Here is a 16286-nt window from a genome sequence, read left to right as displayed (position 1 = left end):
TTACGTAATTAGACCACTGAAGAACCGCCATACTGGTACAAATGACCTAGTAAAATGTGTCACCATCTCCCGGTCTATTGGGGAGGCCTTTACAAATTCGCGGTCATTATAATATATTCATACATTATATGACTAGAAGCGAATTGTCTTACAAATCGATGGATAATTCTAAAAGTACGATTTATTACAACAGTCCAAACAATGAACGAAGGTAATCGCAGGCGACATTTCTGCACGTTTCATAACGTGACTTTGAGTCATTATCATGAATTGTTATTGTATCGTTTTTCCTCGATCTTATTGGCAACAGTAATTTCATTGATGTGTGTGTTCGTAATAAGAAAAGTATTTGAGCATATTTTGGTACGAATAAGGCTATCGCCCCCGGCATCCGTATCCAGGATTCGAATTTAAGTGTATTTCGACACGAATTGGGTCGACCCTACCCTGAGGATTCATTTACAATTCCTTTTTTTACGTGTCATTGTAATATAGTGTACGTAATTATATTTTAGGTATATTAAATGAATTATTAGTTGAAAAGTCTATAAAAATTAAGAAATCAACGCTAGCAATATGTCCATTACGGCTCGATAATAATCCAAATTCGTCAACATCACAGAACTGCTATATGCACGTCATGTTTCCCAATATATGAAATATACGAAATTAAAAAATACACGTGTAAATACGTGCTTCAATATATAGGTAGGTACGTATTTTAGTAAAGTAACTTCACCTATTGCAAAATTGAATCTTATATCTAAATGAAACAATAAAACGCCACCTGGCACAACATAGCTGGCCCATATACGGATCTCTATACACTTAGAATGCCTAAACTAGCGCGCACCTGTGCCCCTCTGTTTAAGTGATAGGGTTGCTGCTTGTAAGGTGTAATCTAGAACAAAATCTTTATAGTACCTTTACACCCTCAAGCTTTTGGAGTAGGGGTACTTACCCAAATAGTATTCCGCCCGTGACATTGCTCGTGTATACGAAACAACTTCCCATAAGGATTAGATGTTTCAACTTTCACCGCGGTAAAAGTAGCCTATGTCACTCTCTAACATCCTAACTATCAGCGGACAAAATCATATCCTACCCTGTTGCAACGTAAAATAGACAAACAAACAAAACGAACATTCACATTTGTAATAATAGTAAGGATTTAAAGTACTATCCGATATTTACAAATTTCCATCATAAAAAATTAAGTGGAAAAAGTATAACCAATTTCAATTAATTTCGTGTGTATTTTCTTTATAATTTTAGTGACAAGTGCCAACCCTATTCAATATCCAGAATTGTTTAGTCGTTATAGTGATAAAGGTTATTGACCAAGCAAAGGAAGACTTTCCTTAGTAGTTCGGTTTTCAGTAATTACAACTGTATACATATTTATGATTAGAGCGAAGTCCCGTGTCCCCTAGTGGGGTATGGGGCAGATGATGTACATCTGTTTCACTGATCGATTATCTTTACGGACAAGTAGGTGATCAGCCTTCTGTGTCCTGCCAGACCGAGACATATTTTTTTGTGCGTCCCCACCGTGATGTGATCCCAGGACCCCTCGGTTCTACGATCACGCGTTAACCACTGTACCAAGGAGGCGGTCGATATTTATGATTGGTTTATAAAATATTTACAGTACTCCAATATTTAACCTTAACTATTTTACAGATTACCTACATGACATAGGCATACAACTAAGGTTACCATGACGCCTTAAAGCAATACTAATTCCAGTGTGAGAAAGCTATGGCGCTAGACGTCATTTGCCAAATATTTCTTTTGGCATTAGTTATTACCGCTTTAAGACGTCCTGAAATTATTTTTGCTATAGTTACACAAGCTTTTTTCTTTATCCAAATATATTTATATATTTATATGCGTTACATAAATAAAATGTTACATTGATTAGTTAGATAATTTTATTCATAGAACATAGAGAGATGTGGGTATGGAAAGTGAAGGAGTACTGAAACGTCTGATAAAGGGTGAATTAAATTAAAATAATAAATTACGTGTCACATTGTTCTTCTGCAATGAACTCCCCACACTACTGAATAATTTGAATAAAAATTTTCCCACCCTGTGCTGTTGTCCAACTTAAAAGATTGTAAAATATATATTAAGTTTGATTTATAGTTTTGGGTAGCTAGGTTTATATCAATCAAGGGAACATAAAATTACAAAAAAATGCTTTACCGCTCATTGCCGTGGACTCATAAATTAGAGAAATGGGAAAACTTATAAATAAATAATATACTTACAGCTCATATACATCAAAAAGCGATTATATTACTGGAATACATTAATTCAAATCGTGCGAATAAGACCTACACTAATCATATTATCGCAAAGTAATTACTCTTGCTCCGGACGACGCTTCTATTAAAGCTAAGCTACTTTCTATAGGTACGTAAACACACCTAGCTTTCATCGTTAATGAACAGGTCTCACAACCGACAAATATATGTTTTTTTTTTTCAATAATATTGTGCGCAGGATCGTCCGCCATGTTCTATTTGAAAGAATTTTGAAACAGTTTTCATTACCGACACACACAGTGTATTACGAAAAATTAACATTTTTTGGATTTCTCTTTAGTATATCAATACTGAGGCAATTTGTAACTCATTATAGGTTGTTATAGATTCACGAGTTACTTAAAATTTCAATTAAAATGTTAACGTGAATTATATATTCATTATTGATTTGAGATAAATATTTTATATGCTACTTGTAAACTTTTATATGCGACGATCAGCCTTTGATTAACAACGAATAATATTTTATGCAAATTCGAACGTGATGTATTCATAAAGAAATTATATAAAAAAAACATTATTTGCGCATACTACTAGCAATTTATAGACCGGTTCACAGATTGATTTTGTGGCAACGTGCTTTCCAAATCGGACAAAAACTCACTAAGAAATTGTTAATTTACTTATTACCATGAACATTCCCCGACTAGTGAAAGTATGCAGGATCGATTCATAGCGGTGAATAAAACAATCTATTTTTACAGTGGCCCATAATAATTTATCACGTATTTTGTAGGAAAATAAATAAAATAACACCATGCTATTTGTGCGAAGCGAATTCAAAGATAGGAGGTTGTGTTTACATATTCTTTTCGTATATAATAAATTTAAAATTTTAATACTTTTGTGAATAATGTATTAATACAAATCACTACAGCTTCATTAAATTTTCAGCTTTATAAAAGCTATTTAATATAATGGCTTTTTAATTCTTGCAGACGAACGTATAATTAAATATATTAAATTTCATTTGTTCCATTAATTTACCAATGAATAATAGATAAGTTCCCAGGATTTACAGTTACAGCGTAAAACATTCATACATCGATTTTTACTATCAATAGGTACCTACTAATATACGTAACGCTGAAAAGTTCTTGAGTTTGATTGTTTGAACGTGCTTATCTCAAGAACTGATTGACCGATTTGGATGAAATTTGGTACAGCGACAGTGTGAGATCCATAAAAGGACATAGGATAGGATTTTTATCCCGAAAACCCCAAGGACCGGGACCTATCTTTTACTTCGACTGCGCGGGCACAGCACTGGACGGAAGGTTAGTATAAGATAAAATATGTAAGTAATATGGTTTGGAAACAATTTGAATTTATTATATTGGTAAAATAATTATTCAGCATAAAAGCATATAATTTTAAAAGTAGTACGTGTGAAGTGAAACAATATATATGATTGCAATAAACGACAGTACCTGAGAACATAGACTTCCCACGGTTTGCTTTATTTAATATGATTAATATGATATATACGATTTACAATTTACATTAATACATAATTTTTTTTCTTAATATAATATATTTTACTTATTTTTATTCTTAGAATTTAATAGAGATAATTAAATATTATATTGCAGTTAGTGCAGTAGAATATGCTAATCTCATAATCAATTCATATTTATTTCCTGAAAATTTCGATCAACTATACCTATTACGTGCATATATCAATAGTTTTTTAACTTAGACAAAAATATATGCGGTTGTAAAATATATATGTAATATATTTCAAAAAGGATATTGCTTATATTAGCACAATAATGGTAATAATATCCATACATTAAATGGTTTGAGCATGTACACATCCGCTGTCAGTGAGGCATGAGGCATCCACTAAAAATCAGTGTTATTGCAGTGATTGGCTGGCCTTATTATGGCATATATACATTTCAGTGCCTTCTTTTTTATGTTTACACGTCCATAGTGTATAAACCTAATAAAAAATAGAAGATACTAGCATACCCGGCCACACATTGCTGTGGCTGAGTAATAATTAAAAATATTAAGATTATAAATTACTGGGATAATTAATAGAAACAAAAACTATCCTATATCTTAAGTTGGACACATAAAATGCCAAATTCCATAAAAATCGATTGAGTTGTTGAAGAGTTCATTGGGAACATACATCATGACACTGGATTTTGATATATTAAGATGTCCATAGTACGTGTTTTTCTTCTTTCTTCCAAAATAGTCCAGGCACTAACGGCCAAATCTCGCCATAGTACAAAACGGGCGTAAATTCTCACAACTAAACTCTTATAATAACCAGCACAAATCCCTTATCATTTAAGGCCGCATCAATCTACACGGTAACAAGGTAAAGTTACAGCGGTACAAGAATCACGATTCTCTTCGATCGTGACCATTCTGTGGTGCACATCTTTAAAACTGGACTTGCACAATTAAAACTCTAGACTGTGAAACTTTATACTATTGGAGAGTCGGTACTTTTAGTTCATGTTGATAAATTGTCCTTTTAAGACGTGCTAACTGTCGCTTCAGTCTAGTTCTAGTAGGTCATACTTAGTACGTATTTTTGTACATTTTAGAACAAATCACAATTGTGCATATTATATTCATATTTTATTGGTGTTTTTTATATAACCTCAGCAATCGAATAGGCGACTCACTTAATGGTAAGTGATGCCCATGATCATTCGCAGCATTAAGAACACTGCGATCATATTGCTTACATAAGCTTTTAAGGTTCATAACATACTTATTCACTGGATGAATAAGGATGGCAGGTGAATATATATGCGATACTGCTTTCGAAGTTGGCAATTATTAGAGATATTCTTGTTTTCGTCGGTGGATTTTTGGGATAGTATAAATTGGTATATTATAATATGAATATTAAATTTGTAGTCATTGACGTGCAATAAACAATATTCAAAGTCGCGCTCAAAAATTGTCCGAAACAAAACTCTGCCCACGTATAAGACAGTTTACAAATAACTCACTCAAACTATTACGAAATAAACGGTTACCTCAAAAATTCCATAGGCCTTTAGATATGACTTGATTACTCAACACGTTAAGCTATCAACGAGGTACTGAGAAAACTAACAGGCTAGAGAGTGTGTGATGGCCTACTCGTAATTGGTCTGCTCATTTCGTTAAGGGGATTCTATGTACTTAAAGTAATTAATTAGCTGGGAAAGTTTATTGGTGACGTGACATACGATTACCTTCAATTGTTAAAGATAGGTAAATAAATATCCCTTTAGAGATCTAATACAAACTTTGTACACTTATCAACGATCACGAAGAATATCATGAGATCATCCTATTATCCTGTTTAGGGTAGCCAGGATTCAAGTGCAATGAGCTAATTTAGTTGATACGTATGATTTAAGCGTGCTATTTTAGTTCTTTAAAGTTATTATCTAGAAATGACTGTAAATGTTTGTGTATATGATACCTAACTCTGGATGAGTGTAACAAAAATATACATGAAAATTGAAAGCTGATTAAATAACAGCTCATGTATGTAACGTTATACTAATAGACACCATAACAGAAAAATATATTTACAAAAGACTTATGTTTTAGTTCTTGGTTATTAACAAAATACACATTTTAGAACGTTTATTTCAAAATAAATCGAACCTTTAAGCATTGATTTATTCCAAAACCCGATACAACAGAAAGCAAGAAAATAACGAATAAATCCTATCAAAATATTCCCAACAAAATGTTCTACAACAAAGCAGTTCTCTTAACTAGCTATACCAAAATACACCGAATAATATATTCAGAGCTTGCAAAATGTAAGAACACGCAACTGTCACATAATAGTGCTAATGAAAATGGTTTGACAGTCACGATCGCATCGCCAAACCCTCTTTTTACCTGTCACTTGCCTAACGTGGCGTTACGTAACAAAAACATAGAAATTACGCAGTTAGACATCGATTGTTACTCATTATGAATAATAACAGATTAACATGACTTAAAGCTCTGGAATGTGATTATTTTTAGAATAACTTATCTTTAATTGTTATTAATTGGACAAAAAATATCCAAAATAGCAGATGCAAATGACGTCAATAGCCATGTAATGGGCATGTAATACAAAGGAATATATATCTATACGACCCGAAATAAAAGTGTATGATTCGTAAAGATATTTTAAATTTAGTGTGTTCGTGTGTCTAAAGAGGAAATTTTCTAAAGGCTGAATATACTGAAAATTATTCTATAAATAAATAACTATTCCATAAACAAGCAATAACCTTATATTACACAAACTTTCAAAGCCAAACTTAAGAACATTTCTATAAAAAGGTTCTCCTCTGTTCCTGGGAAGGTTCTTGACACACCAGAAAAAATAAGACTAATTCACAACAATCCTACTAATCCTACTTCCTACTAATATTATACATGCGAAAGTTTGTAAGGATGTGTATGTGTTTGTTACTCTTTCACGCAAAAACTACGGAACCGATTGCAATGAAATTCGGTACGCAGACAGCTGGACAACTGGAATAACATATAGGCAACTTTTATCCCGATATTCCAACGGGATACGGACTTACGCGGGTGAAACCGCGGGGCGCAGCTAGTTTCCTATAAACCACTAATACATCAATAACACAATAATCACGTCAAGCAGTTGGAACACCACGGAGTTAGCGAGTAAGAATTTCAAAAACTATATAGACGAATTCAGAACCGCCTCCGTTCTTGAGGAACGTCGGTTAAAAAACACGTAAATTTTTATACGCAAATCTGAAGCTGAAAGAAAAAATCAATAAGGGGAACCACGGAATCCTTATAATGGTTTTTTTCCTGGACGATTCATAGTTGGAAGTATTCTTGCATGATAACTTACTATTACAAACGATCACTAATATACTTGCAGAAAAGTCGTAAAACTTTTAATGACTACGAATTAAATAACAAACATCGATACAAATTGTAGCATTATCATGGCGAAATGTAAATAAAAATCAAATTGTTTGTTATGATATTAAAACTAGCTTACCGCCCGCATAGTCAAAGGACAAACAAATACACTTTCATATTTATAATAAGCGCTTCAATATTATAGTGTACTTTATACTGTTTTGTTAATAACATTTTAATTGTGAATTAATGTTAAAATGTGTATGTAAGCGTTAACTATGAATAAAATAAAAAAAATAATGCGATAATTTAGTTTCGATAATCTTAATATATATAAATTACGTGTCACATTGTTGGTTCGCGATGGACTGCTAAATTACTCAACTGATTTTAATCAAATTTGCACACCATATGCAGTTTAATCCAACTTAAAAGATAGGATAGTTTATATTATTTCAATTACGATAAATGACTACCGGCCGGGGCGTGCAGCTAGTGTATTACATATTATATAGTTTAATTTTCAAGTGACATTTAACTGTATTTATTATGAAAATAGCCGATCTCCGTGATTACACAAGACTCTCAAATGAACCTAATAAAAACAAATGTATCAAAAGCGTTTTCCTTCAGTCTATATTAGTGTTATTTTCGGCATCGTAAATTTGTTGTGTCTTTATAGGTCAAGAGCTCTTATTGCGTCGATTTCTGATCAACAAACAGTCGGTTGTAATTTCTTTCGATAGTGGGAATATAGAAAAAAAACATATCGAAATGTCTTAGTATTAAGACTAAAATGAAATTATTTCAACAAATAAAAGAGAATCAAAGAACCTTTCTTCTTCTTGCACTGATATGTTATATTGTCAGTGTGTATTAACCCATTATTTTGATCGTGTAATATTTTACATTATTGAAAAATAATGAAGCGTTTTGTTTTTAGTTAAGTGTTCTATCAAATTAAGAGTATTTTAACATTATGACAGCTATATTTCTCAATTCAGATTTAGGGTATGGATATTGAGGACTTTATGAAAAAATAATAAATTAGTGGCAGTTAATGTAATCTCGCATCAATACTGCCTGAAAATCGTATGTTTTCATAAAATAAGAAATTTTTTTATACGAAAATACGCTAAATTTTCCCAAAAATGTTTAATACGTTTTTCTTTTAAGTCCTTTGAAGCTGAAAAGATCGCGTGCATCTAATGTATTTTTCAAAGTAATAATGATTCACCGAAAAAAAATCTCTCATTTCGATTTCCTTTATGCGTTTTACGCATCAGTATTCCAGTTTTAATCTTTGAAGTTCAGCTCATTCCAGCTCAAGGGCACTCATAATATCGTTCATAAATACTGAATTTTCGATTAGGCCCACCGATGCTTTCATCTGGCAGTCGGTTTATTTTAACTGTGTTGTTTTGTATACGCTTACACGAAAATTACGAGCCAATTATTTTTTTACAGCCATGTTTTTTTTTTACATTATTCGATACGATATCGTTACGACGTTAAATTAAACGATTTTTAGAGATTTATGACTATCATTTGTCGGGTAAATTAAACTTGAAGCAAGTGAACCCCTCTCGGCGTTGTTTGCTTTGACTATTTAGTATTTACACGTCTTAGTTGGATGAATTGAAAGACTTGGTAACTGTATGTTCTAAAAGTAGAATCACATGTGAAATACATTAGGGTATTGGCTCCTAATTTTCATCATCATCATCATCATCAGCCCATATATATTCCCACAGCTGGGACAAAAGTCTAAAGTATTGATAAAAAAGTTTCCAAAATCTGTTCAGCTTTTTCCTAACAATCAAGTTTTATCTACAAGTGTAATTCGTACATGATATATTATTACTATTTTAGCCAACTTTGTTTCATGTTGAATTTGGAGGGAGCCGGAGACCTATTTCCTTCTCCTAGCCCTTTCCAGTCCATTCCTTCTTTCCACTCATCAATCCTTTCCTTATCCCATATCCCTTAAAAGCGGGCAGCGCATTTTCAGAGGTCTGAGCCTCTGCGAATGTTCATGGGCGGTGGTGATCGTTTACCATCAGGCGAACCACCAGCTCAGTTGCCCGCTATGACATAAAAAAAAAAATCACTTATAAATTCAAATCATCGATATACCTACGATATCGCCTCGGATGTTGTAAGAACGCTTTTATAACAAAAATGTTTTAATCAAACCCCGAGTGACGTTAATTGTAAATGTATGTCAGTTTGTTTGTAATTTTCGTGTTTGGATTCATATTTTCACGCTTCAATTGCGTTGATTATTTATTTAATTATTATATTTTACATTGCGAGCATAAAATAAATAAAATTCGTTATTCATGTTTGTTTATGTAACAAATACGATTGTATTGATATAAAAATTTATTGTATCATGAAAGAAATAAGTTTAATACTCACTGGTCGGTCGAAATTTGGACACATCTGTGCCACATTTCTCCCTGTTGTATAAAAGTTTCTTGCAAACACGCCATGGTCCGAAGTATCCTTGGTCGAAGTTCGGATTCTCCACTGAAACAAAGAGATAAAAATAAATTAAACTATGACCATATCGACAACCGACTTCAATAAAGGAGGAGTTTATGAATTCAATTGTATTTTTTGAGTTTGTTACCTCGTTACTTTTTACTGAGTGAAGCGATTTTTTTCTATTTGAAAGCTAGTGCCCATGTGATCCTTCTCAAAATTTGGTCTATTTACTTGTTATTTTGTATTAGATGAACAGTTTTCGTGTATGGTATCATCATCATCAAATGTATTTCAATTATTTTCTAATTATATATATTATAAATCCTCTTAAAGTGATGAATTGTAAAGTTACTGATCAACCCTCTGAGTGCTGTATGTCTAGACACTTATTACTGTCTAAAACCGTACGATCGTAACATAAAAGCGTTATAACAATTTACGAATATAATATTAATAGCAACAATTAAGACAAATCGTGAATTGGTAGAACACTACCAAGTATAAAAAGTCTAACAATGCCTATTAGGATTAGCGTATAATTAACATTTCATAATATAGTATTTTGCTTATTATAAATTCATATTAACATCGATATTTTTCTGCTTAAAAACATTATTACCTGAATTACATTATAACTTTTCTTAGACACGCCTTTCAGTTTTGTTTACTACCAATAAAAACGATATAATAGTTAATTGGTTTTTTAATGTCTAATACTTGTTTATTCATTAAATTCATCTAAATCCTCTTTAAAATCTCCCTCAATCCTCTACACAATAATTGTATAGGTACATTAAAATAAGATAGATAAAATGCGCAATTTTTATTAAACAGAAGTCAATATAAAATAAAACGATTTCGAAATACATATAATATTATCGACCAAAGCGATATTTTTTTATTCGATTCATTACGGGCTATCCAGGCGGACAATTATTACCTTCTTAATAAATGACTTGTGACAAACGAAGAATCTCGTACAAGGGCGATGACTAACACCTCAATGAAGCTATTAATTACCTACTTATTCAGTCATGATAATTACACAAACCGCAATGTTAATTGGTAAGCAAAAGAAACGTAGATAATGTTCGCTGTAATAATTTTTATTCAATGGCGCCATGAGAAATAATTGCGTGAAATACGTAAAAATTGTTTTACTCCTTTAAATTCATTTTACACGCATATAGTATGTACCTACTGATTTTGGAAGTATTTATTTCACAAAAGCATGTACGGAAAAAGCGACTTTATAATCACTAGTTACTATCGAATTTCATATCGAATCTTCTAGATGGAAGCGACATTATACACATTCATAAACAAAGTTTTCATGAATATAATATTTTGACTGTTTTTCCTTTACGCTAATTGCTGATTTACTTGTGTTTCACACTGCACACAATAGGAGCTAATCAGTTGGAAACAACTAGTAATATTAATTAATTCATACACATTGTTTTGACCTCACCTGTCTCTGTACATCATTACACATCGCCTCGAATGAACTGCCATGTTGTATACTATGTACAATTGTGTGTTTTCATTTCATTGTAATGTATAGTTTTAATTTGTCGTATGAAAAGAACTATATAGGGATGGGAGATCTTATCCAAGTAGAGGAACAAACGGCGCTTAGAACTAATATGATAATCCTACCAATATTATAAATGCGAAAGTTTGTAAGGATGTGTATGTTTGTTGCTCTTTCACGCAAAAACTACTGAACCGATTGAAATAAAATTCGGTACGTAGATAGCTAGACAACTGGAATAACATAAAGGCTACTTTTTATTCCGATATTCTTACGGGATACGTACTTACGCGGGTGAAACCGCGGGGCGCAGCTAGTTATACAAAAAGGCATTCTATATAATAGGTGGTGTATTATGTGTGAAAAAGGAAAGAGACATTCAAATGGAGTTTATATTTGAATAAAATATTATCGAATCAATATATATATTTCAATTGTACTGCAACATGAGTAGGCTATTAAAATATTATCTTCATAAACCCAAATAGTATCAAATACGCGCTAACTAGGTTGAATTGATCCTGCGAATTGGCAACTATCTAATTTTGTACCGAGGTTTGGCTGACATTGAGTGTAATTTACCAGTTTCAATACGCGTGAGATGTACAACAACCACTTAAAAGAACCTTAGTTTTGTATTATATAATTTGTTTGACATGACTCGTTTGACATTCGTGGTGTAATTGCTGTCTAAAATGCACCAAATGCTGAGACTCCATACGTCTTTTCGTGGTAAACGGATTTATGTCATGTGTATGTATAACATTTTTTACTACGAATACATTCATATTGTATTCTATTTGATATTGTTTCAAAATGTGTGGTTTATTGATATAATTGGTAAAGTGACATCATATGACTTTCTATTGATAAAAGGCATGTGAGGAATTTCATATAAATAATTTTTTGGGTGAAATACAACAAAATATCAAATCATCCAGCCAGCCAGCCATTTCCAGAAATTTTCATAATTTTTTAACAGGAGTAGGATGTCATTCTTGTAAAGCAAGGTTTACTCACTAGTCAGATAAAAGATATATTTCTACAAACAGAATGGAAACTTGTACAGAAAGCGAAAACTACATGGTTCCACTTCTACCCCATACTGTAGGGAGGGGTGCGGTGACATGATCGGTGGGAGCGTGACCCATTTTCTACACTGTCATTAAAAACGTGAGGTTCGTGTGTCTGCCCTTAATTTTCACGGTACAAAGACAAAATTCTTTATAATACGATATCGCGAAATGTTAAGAGTGCATTATTATGAAAGTATTGATGAAGCACGACGGGCGTCATATAATAAGTGCTCATACAAATTTTTATTAAAGTTCTTAAATCGTGCATTTTTTTCAAATCTCTTATGGTAAAAAACCTTTCATATACCAATTCTTTTATCAAACGACTATCCCAATTCTTAAAATATTCTTCAATATCTGCATAACGACCAGTAGGTATACAAAAATCAAATAATACCTACTATATCCATATCGATTATAACTTAATAGCACTAAGTAGTAAAACGAAAGTAAATAAGATTATAATCTAGGCTAAGCATTATCGCACTTTTACGATGGCAATGCGTGTAAAGCAATCGGCAGGTGCATATTATGTGTAAGCATGAACTGTTCAAAGTATTACATTCAGAACTCAAATTTTAATCTTGGGTTGGATAGAAAACAGTTCCGAAAAATGTATTATTTCAAATGTTGACTTTTTTAGTCAAATTAACAATACTGGTTATTAGCTTTTGAACACGCTTTTATTAGATTCATCCATATATTGGTAATTGGTATAGTACCGACCCCTAGACTCTTTAGAATCTATTTTGACACACTATGCACGGTTTGTCATACAAACTTTGTATTATCCAGGATCGGTGCCAATACAATAATTTCATGGGTGAAGCGTGTTTCTTTTTTGTTTTAAACTGTGAGAATATTTAAAGTTATTTACGAAAAATCAAAATTTTTAATACGTTTTTAAGTGATTCGTCGTATTTGCTTTGTAGATACATTAAATAAACGGAATATATAATGCAGTACTTAAGGAGTTAGCCGAAAACACAATATGGAGTTGGTTTTAATCACAAACTTATAACTCGTAGGAACAGCGTATGTCCTTGCAGTGGGAACAAATGTGGGCTGATGATGATGAATAAAAACAAGTGAGCCGATACTTATATAAACCCAAAAGACTCACTTGTATATTTATTTTTACAGATGTACCAAACAATCTAAAACGAGTTATAAACGGTAAGGGAGACCTCTAATAGAGCGAATACGGTATAAACGGACGTGTTGTGTCTTTCAATTAATGATAACTATATATCGATGATTAGTTACATGACAGAAACATGATTTGCAATCGTTTATGCGCATCAACAGTTGACCAGTGACAACAGAACATTGTCGCAAATGGCAGTTTGTTATGCTTGCAAGATTTTAACAAGCTATCGAACAAGGATGTGTCACCTTCAACGATCGGGGTAAATGGTTCGTATTATACAAATTCAGGTATTTGTATAACCTATAAACCATTAATAAGAACGAATCTTATATATTTCTTATCATATTTGTGATGTTTTTATATCGTATCAAATTCAGTGCATCATGTTTTCAACACACTATCAAATGAGTATATATTCTTTAAGGTATAAGGCAGTATAAATTTGCTTCTTAAGAGAAAGTTTTAATTTTGTAGTGATCTTTTAGTTAAATCACAAGATTGAACTATGTTGAATATTATTGGCATTTATGTGAGATTTAAATTCATATATACATTGGATTGTTTTGTGCTTCAACAAACCCTGACGAATAATTTCTGATTGAATTATAACAATAATACATAATAAAAGAAATCTACACAATACATTCGAGCAATATAAATCGCATTCAAGCCACAGTTATATAAATCGATAAATACAAAATAGAATGAAATCGATATTGAAGCACAATACAGGAGACTTCTTTCTCCTATTAAAACCTCCATCCACAGCCTTTACTTACCTTAAGCACGGATACTAGAATCTGAGTGGGACATTTGCACCTCATTAACTCTGAGTCACATGTCAATTGTCCGACCTTGTGAGGTTCAAATGTTTCAACCCGCTTTCTTACTCATATCGCTTTTAATTGGCTCATTCATGCCAACTTTACATGCATTGATACTCGTAGCTATTGAGATGCTAGATTGCGCTGCGTTTGCATATTATAATGTAGGATGTATGAAACCTTCACAGGCATTGTGAGAGTTTAATATTTGGCAAAAGCTTGTAACAAGAATTAAGCTGTATTTTTAAATTGTATTTAAGTATATCAATACAAAAAATTCACAGATAATTTTCACAAGTCTAATACAGATGTGAAAGTAAGTGTTAGATTTGTGTGAATGTGAAATACAAATTAAAATTGATGGAAAAATTATCCTTGCATTTTTATAGCTGTTTCCATCTGATCAAAACATGACATTAGTCACTGCACGCATTAGTATGTAGGACATAACGCATTCAAACTGTTCGCTGTACATATGTATATTGGTACAATATTCAGTATGTCACTAGAGTTGCAGACAACAGCTAGAAGTGATTCATAGAAATCGATATCTTTAAATATATACAAATCTATACATGTTAAAATATACGTACTGCCACCTGCAATATGAGATATTTCTTAAGGTTAATAATCGTAGCGAACAATGGCAGATTTAGGAAAAGTTGAGCAGTTTTATTGTATTAGAAACTAGTTTTAAATAAATAACATTTAAAGAAGTAGGTCGGTATTTTGGGTTGTCCTATTAAAATTTGCTCCTGTGGTTGAAATATTAGTGTTTGAATCTCCTCTACTTTCGCCTTCAGGAAAAAAATGTGAATAGAAATAAAAATAAAATGTACTGTCTTAAACGACAAGGTTCCAAAACAATGCTACATTGCTTTTACATCGTTCATTGCAAACATCGTGACCTCCTACAGGTAACAACAACACGCTAATTTTAAAATCAAGCAAAAACTACTAAAACAACTATGTTATATCTGTTTAAATATAACATTTTCTAAGGAATTTTTACAATGTTTTTCTTAGATGAAAATGCCCTATAAACTTCTAGTATCGTGGAACTACATGGTAATCGATCAGGAAATATAATATTTTCTGGGTAAATTATAACGAGAAAGTGTTTCTTCGTTTGTATTTTTTCCTGTAAATTACGTAAAATACATAACTAAAACCTTCATTATGAAAAAGAAACATTCGTTATCGCGTAATTTCAATCAAATTATTTATAATCATTTGAATGACTTCGACATGATTTTAATCATTCGTGACATCACACTTCGATCACAATGTCGCAACAATTTCTCTCATCCAAAAGGCCAAATCACGTTTTCATACAAATCAGCAGTCAAGCAGTCACCAGAATTGAATTACGTAAGCACTGACAATGGATGGTGCTTTTGCATCAATGCATTCGTGAGTTCTGCTGTGTACCAACTGAACAATAACTCGTAAAACGCAAGGCGATAACTTTAACGATTCTACTAAGCGCCGGTAAACCGATAGCCTAGTTCACATCTAGACATAAAACTGCATTGTGGAAGTAAAATTCGCGGCGTAAATTTTTTATTAAGTCGATGCGATGGTTGGTATCGATTCACAGCAATTGGCGCCTTTTAAAGTCTTTGCTATACCAGAATAGGTTAATGGAATATTTTATTCATTATTAGCTTATGAATTGTAAAGTGTCATTTCGAATAGCATAACTTTAATAGCAGGCTTTTTAACAAAACCAGACAATTGAGATGAATTATTATAATATTTATATTATTTGAAATGAGTTGGTTAATGCCTATGTATGTACAACGACGTCACAGTTCTTAAATGTACTTAAGGTGGGTGTGTGTACTTAAGGTATTTACCAGAATAGAAAATTATTCATTAATTAATAATATATTATTATATATAAATTATTTTTATCTATATATATAAAATTCTCGTGTCACAGTTTTCGTTGCCATACTCCTCCGAAACGGCTTGACCGATTCCTCTGAAATTTGGTAAGCATATTGG

General features: G+C 32.1%; 1 protein-coding gene across 2 annotated transcripts in view; it reads right to left on the bottom strand.

The window, feature by feature from the left end:
* The window catches only part of LOC119837311, a 36700-nt gene that overhangs the window by 13994 nt on the left and 6420 nt on the right, over positions 1–16286 (bottom strand). For both annotated transcript variants that reach the window (XM_038362830.1, XM_038362831.1), the window contains one exon: positions 9624–9734. In XM_038362830.1, the coding sequence (XP_038218758.1) occupies positions 9624–9734 (111 nt within the window). The remainder of the gene's footprint in view (positions 1–9623; positions 9735–16286) is intronic.

Source organism: Zerene cesonia, chromosome 27 (genome assembly GCF_012273895.1).
Source record: "Zerene cesonia ecotype Mississippi chromosome 27, Zerene_cesonia_1.1, whole genome shotgun sequence".
NCBI classification, from domain to species: Eukaryota; Metazoa; Arthropoda; class Insecta; order Lepidoptera; family Pieridae; genus Zerene; species Zerene cesonia.
Note: the sequence above shows the minus strand (reverse complement) of the source record. Positions and strands in the feature narration are given on the sequence as shown.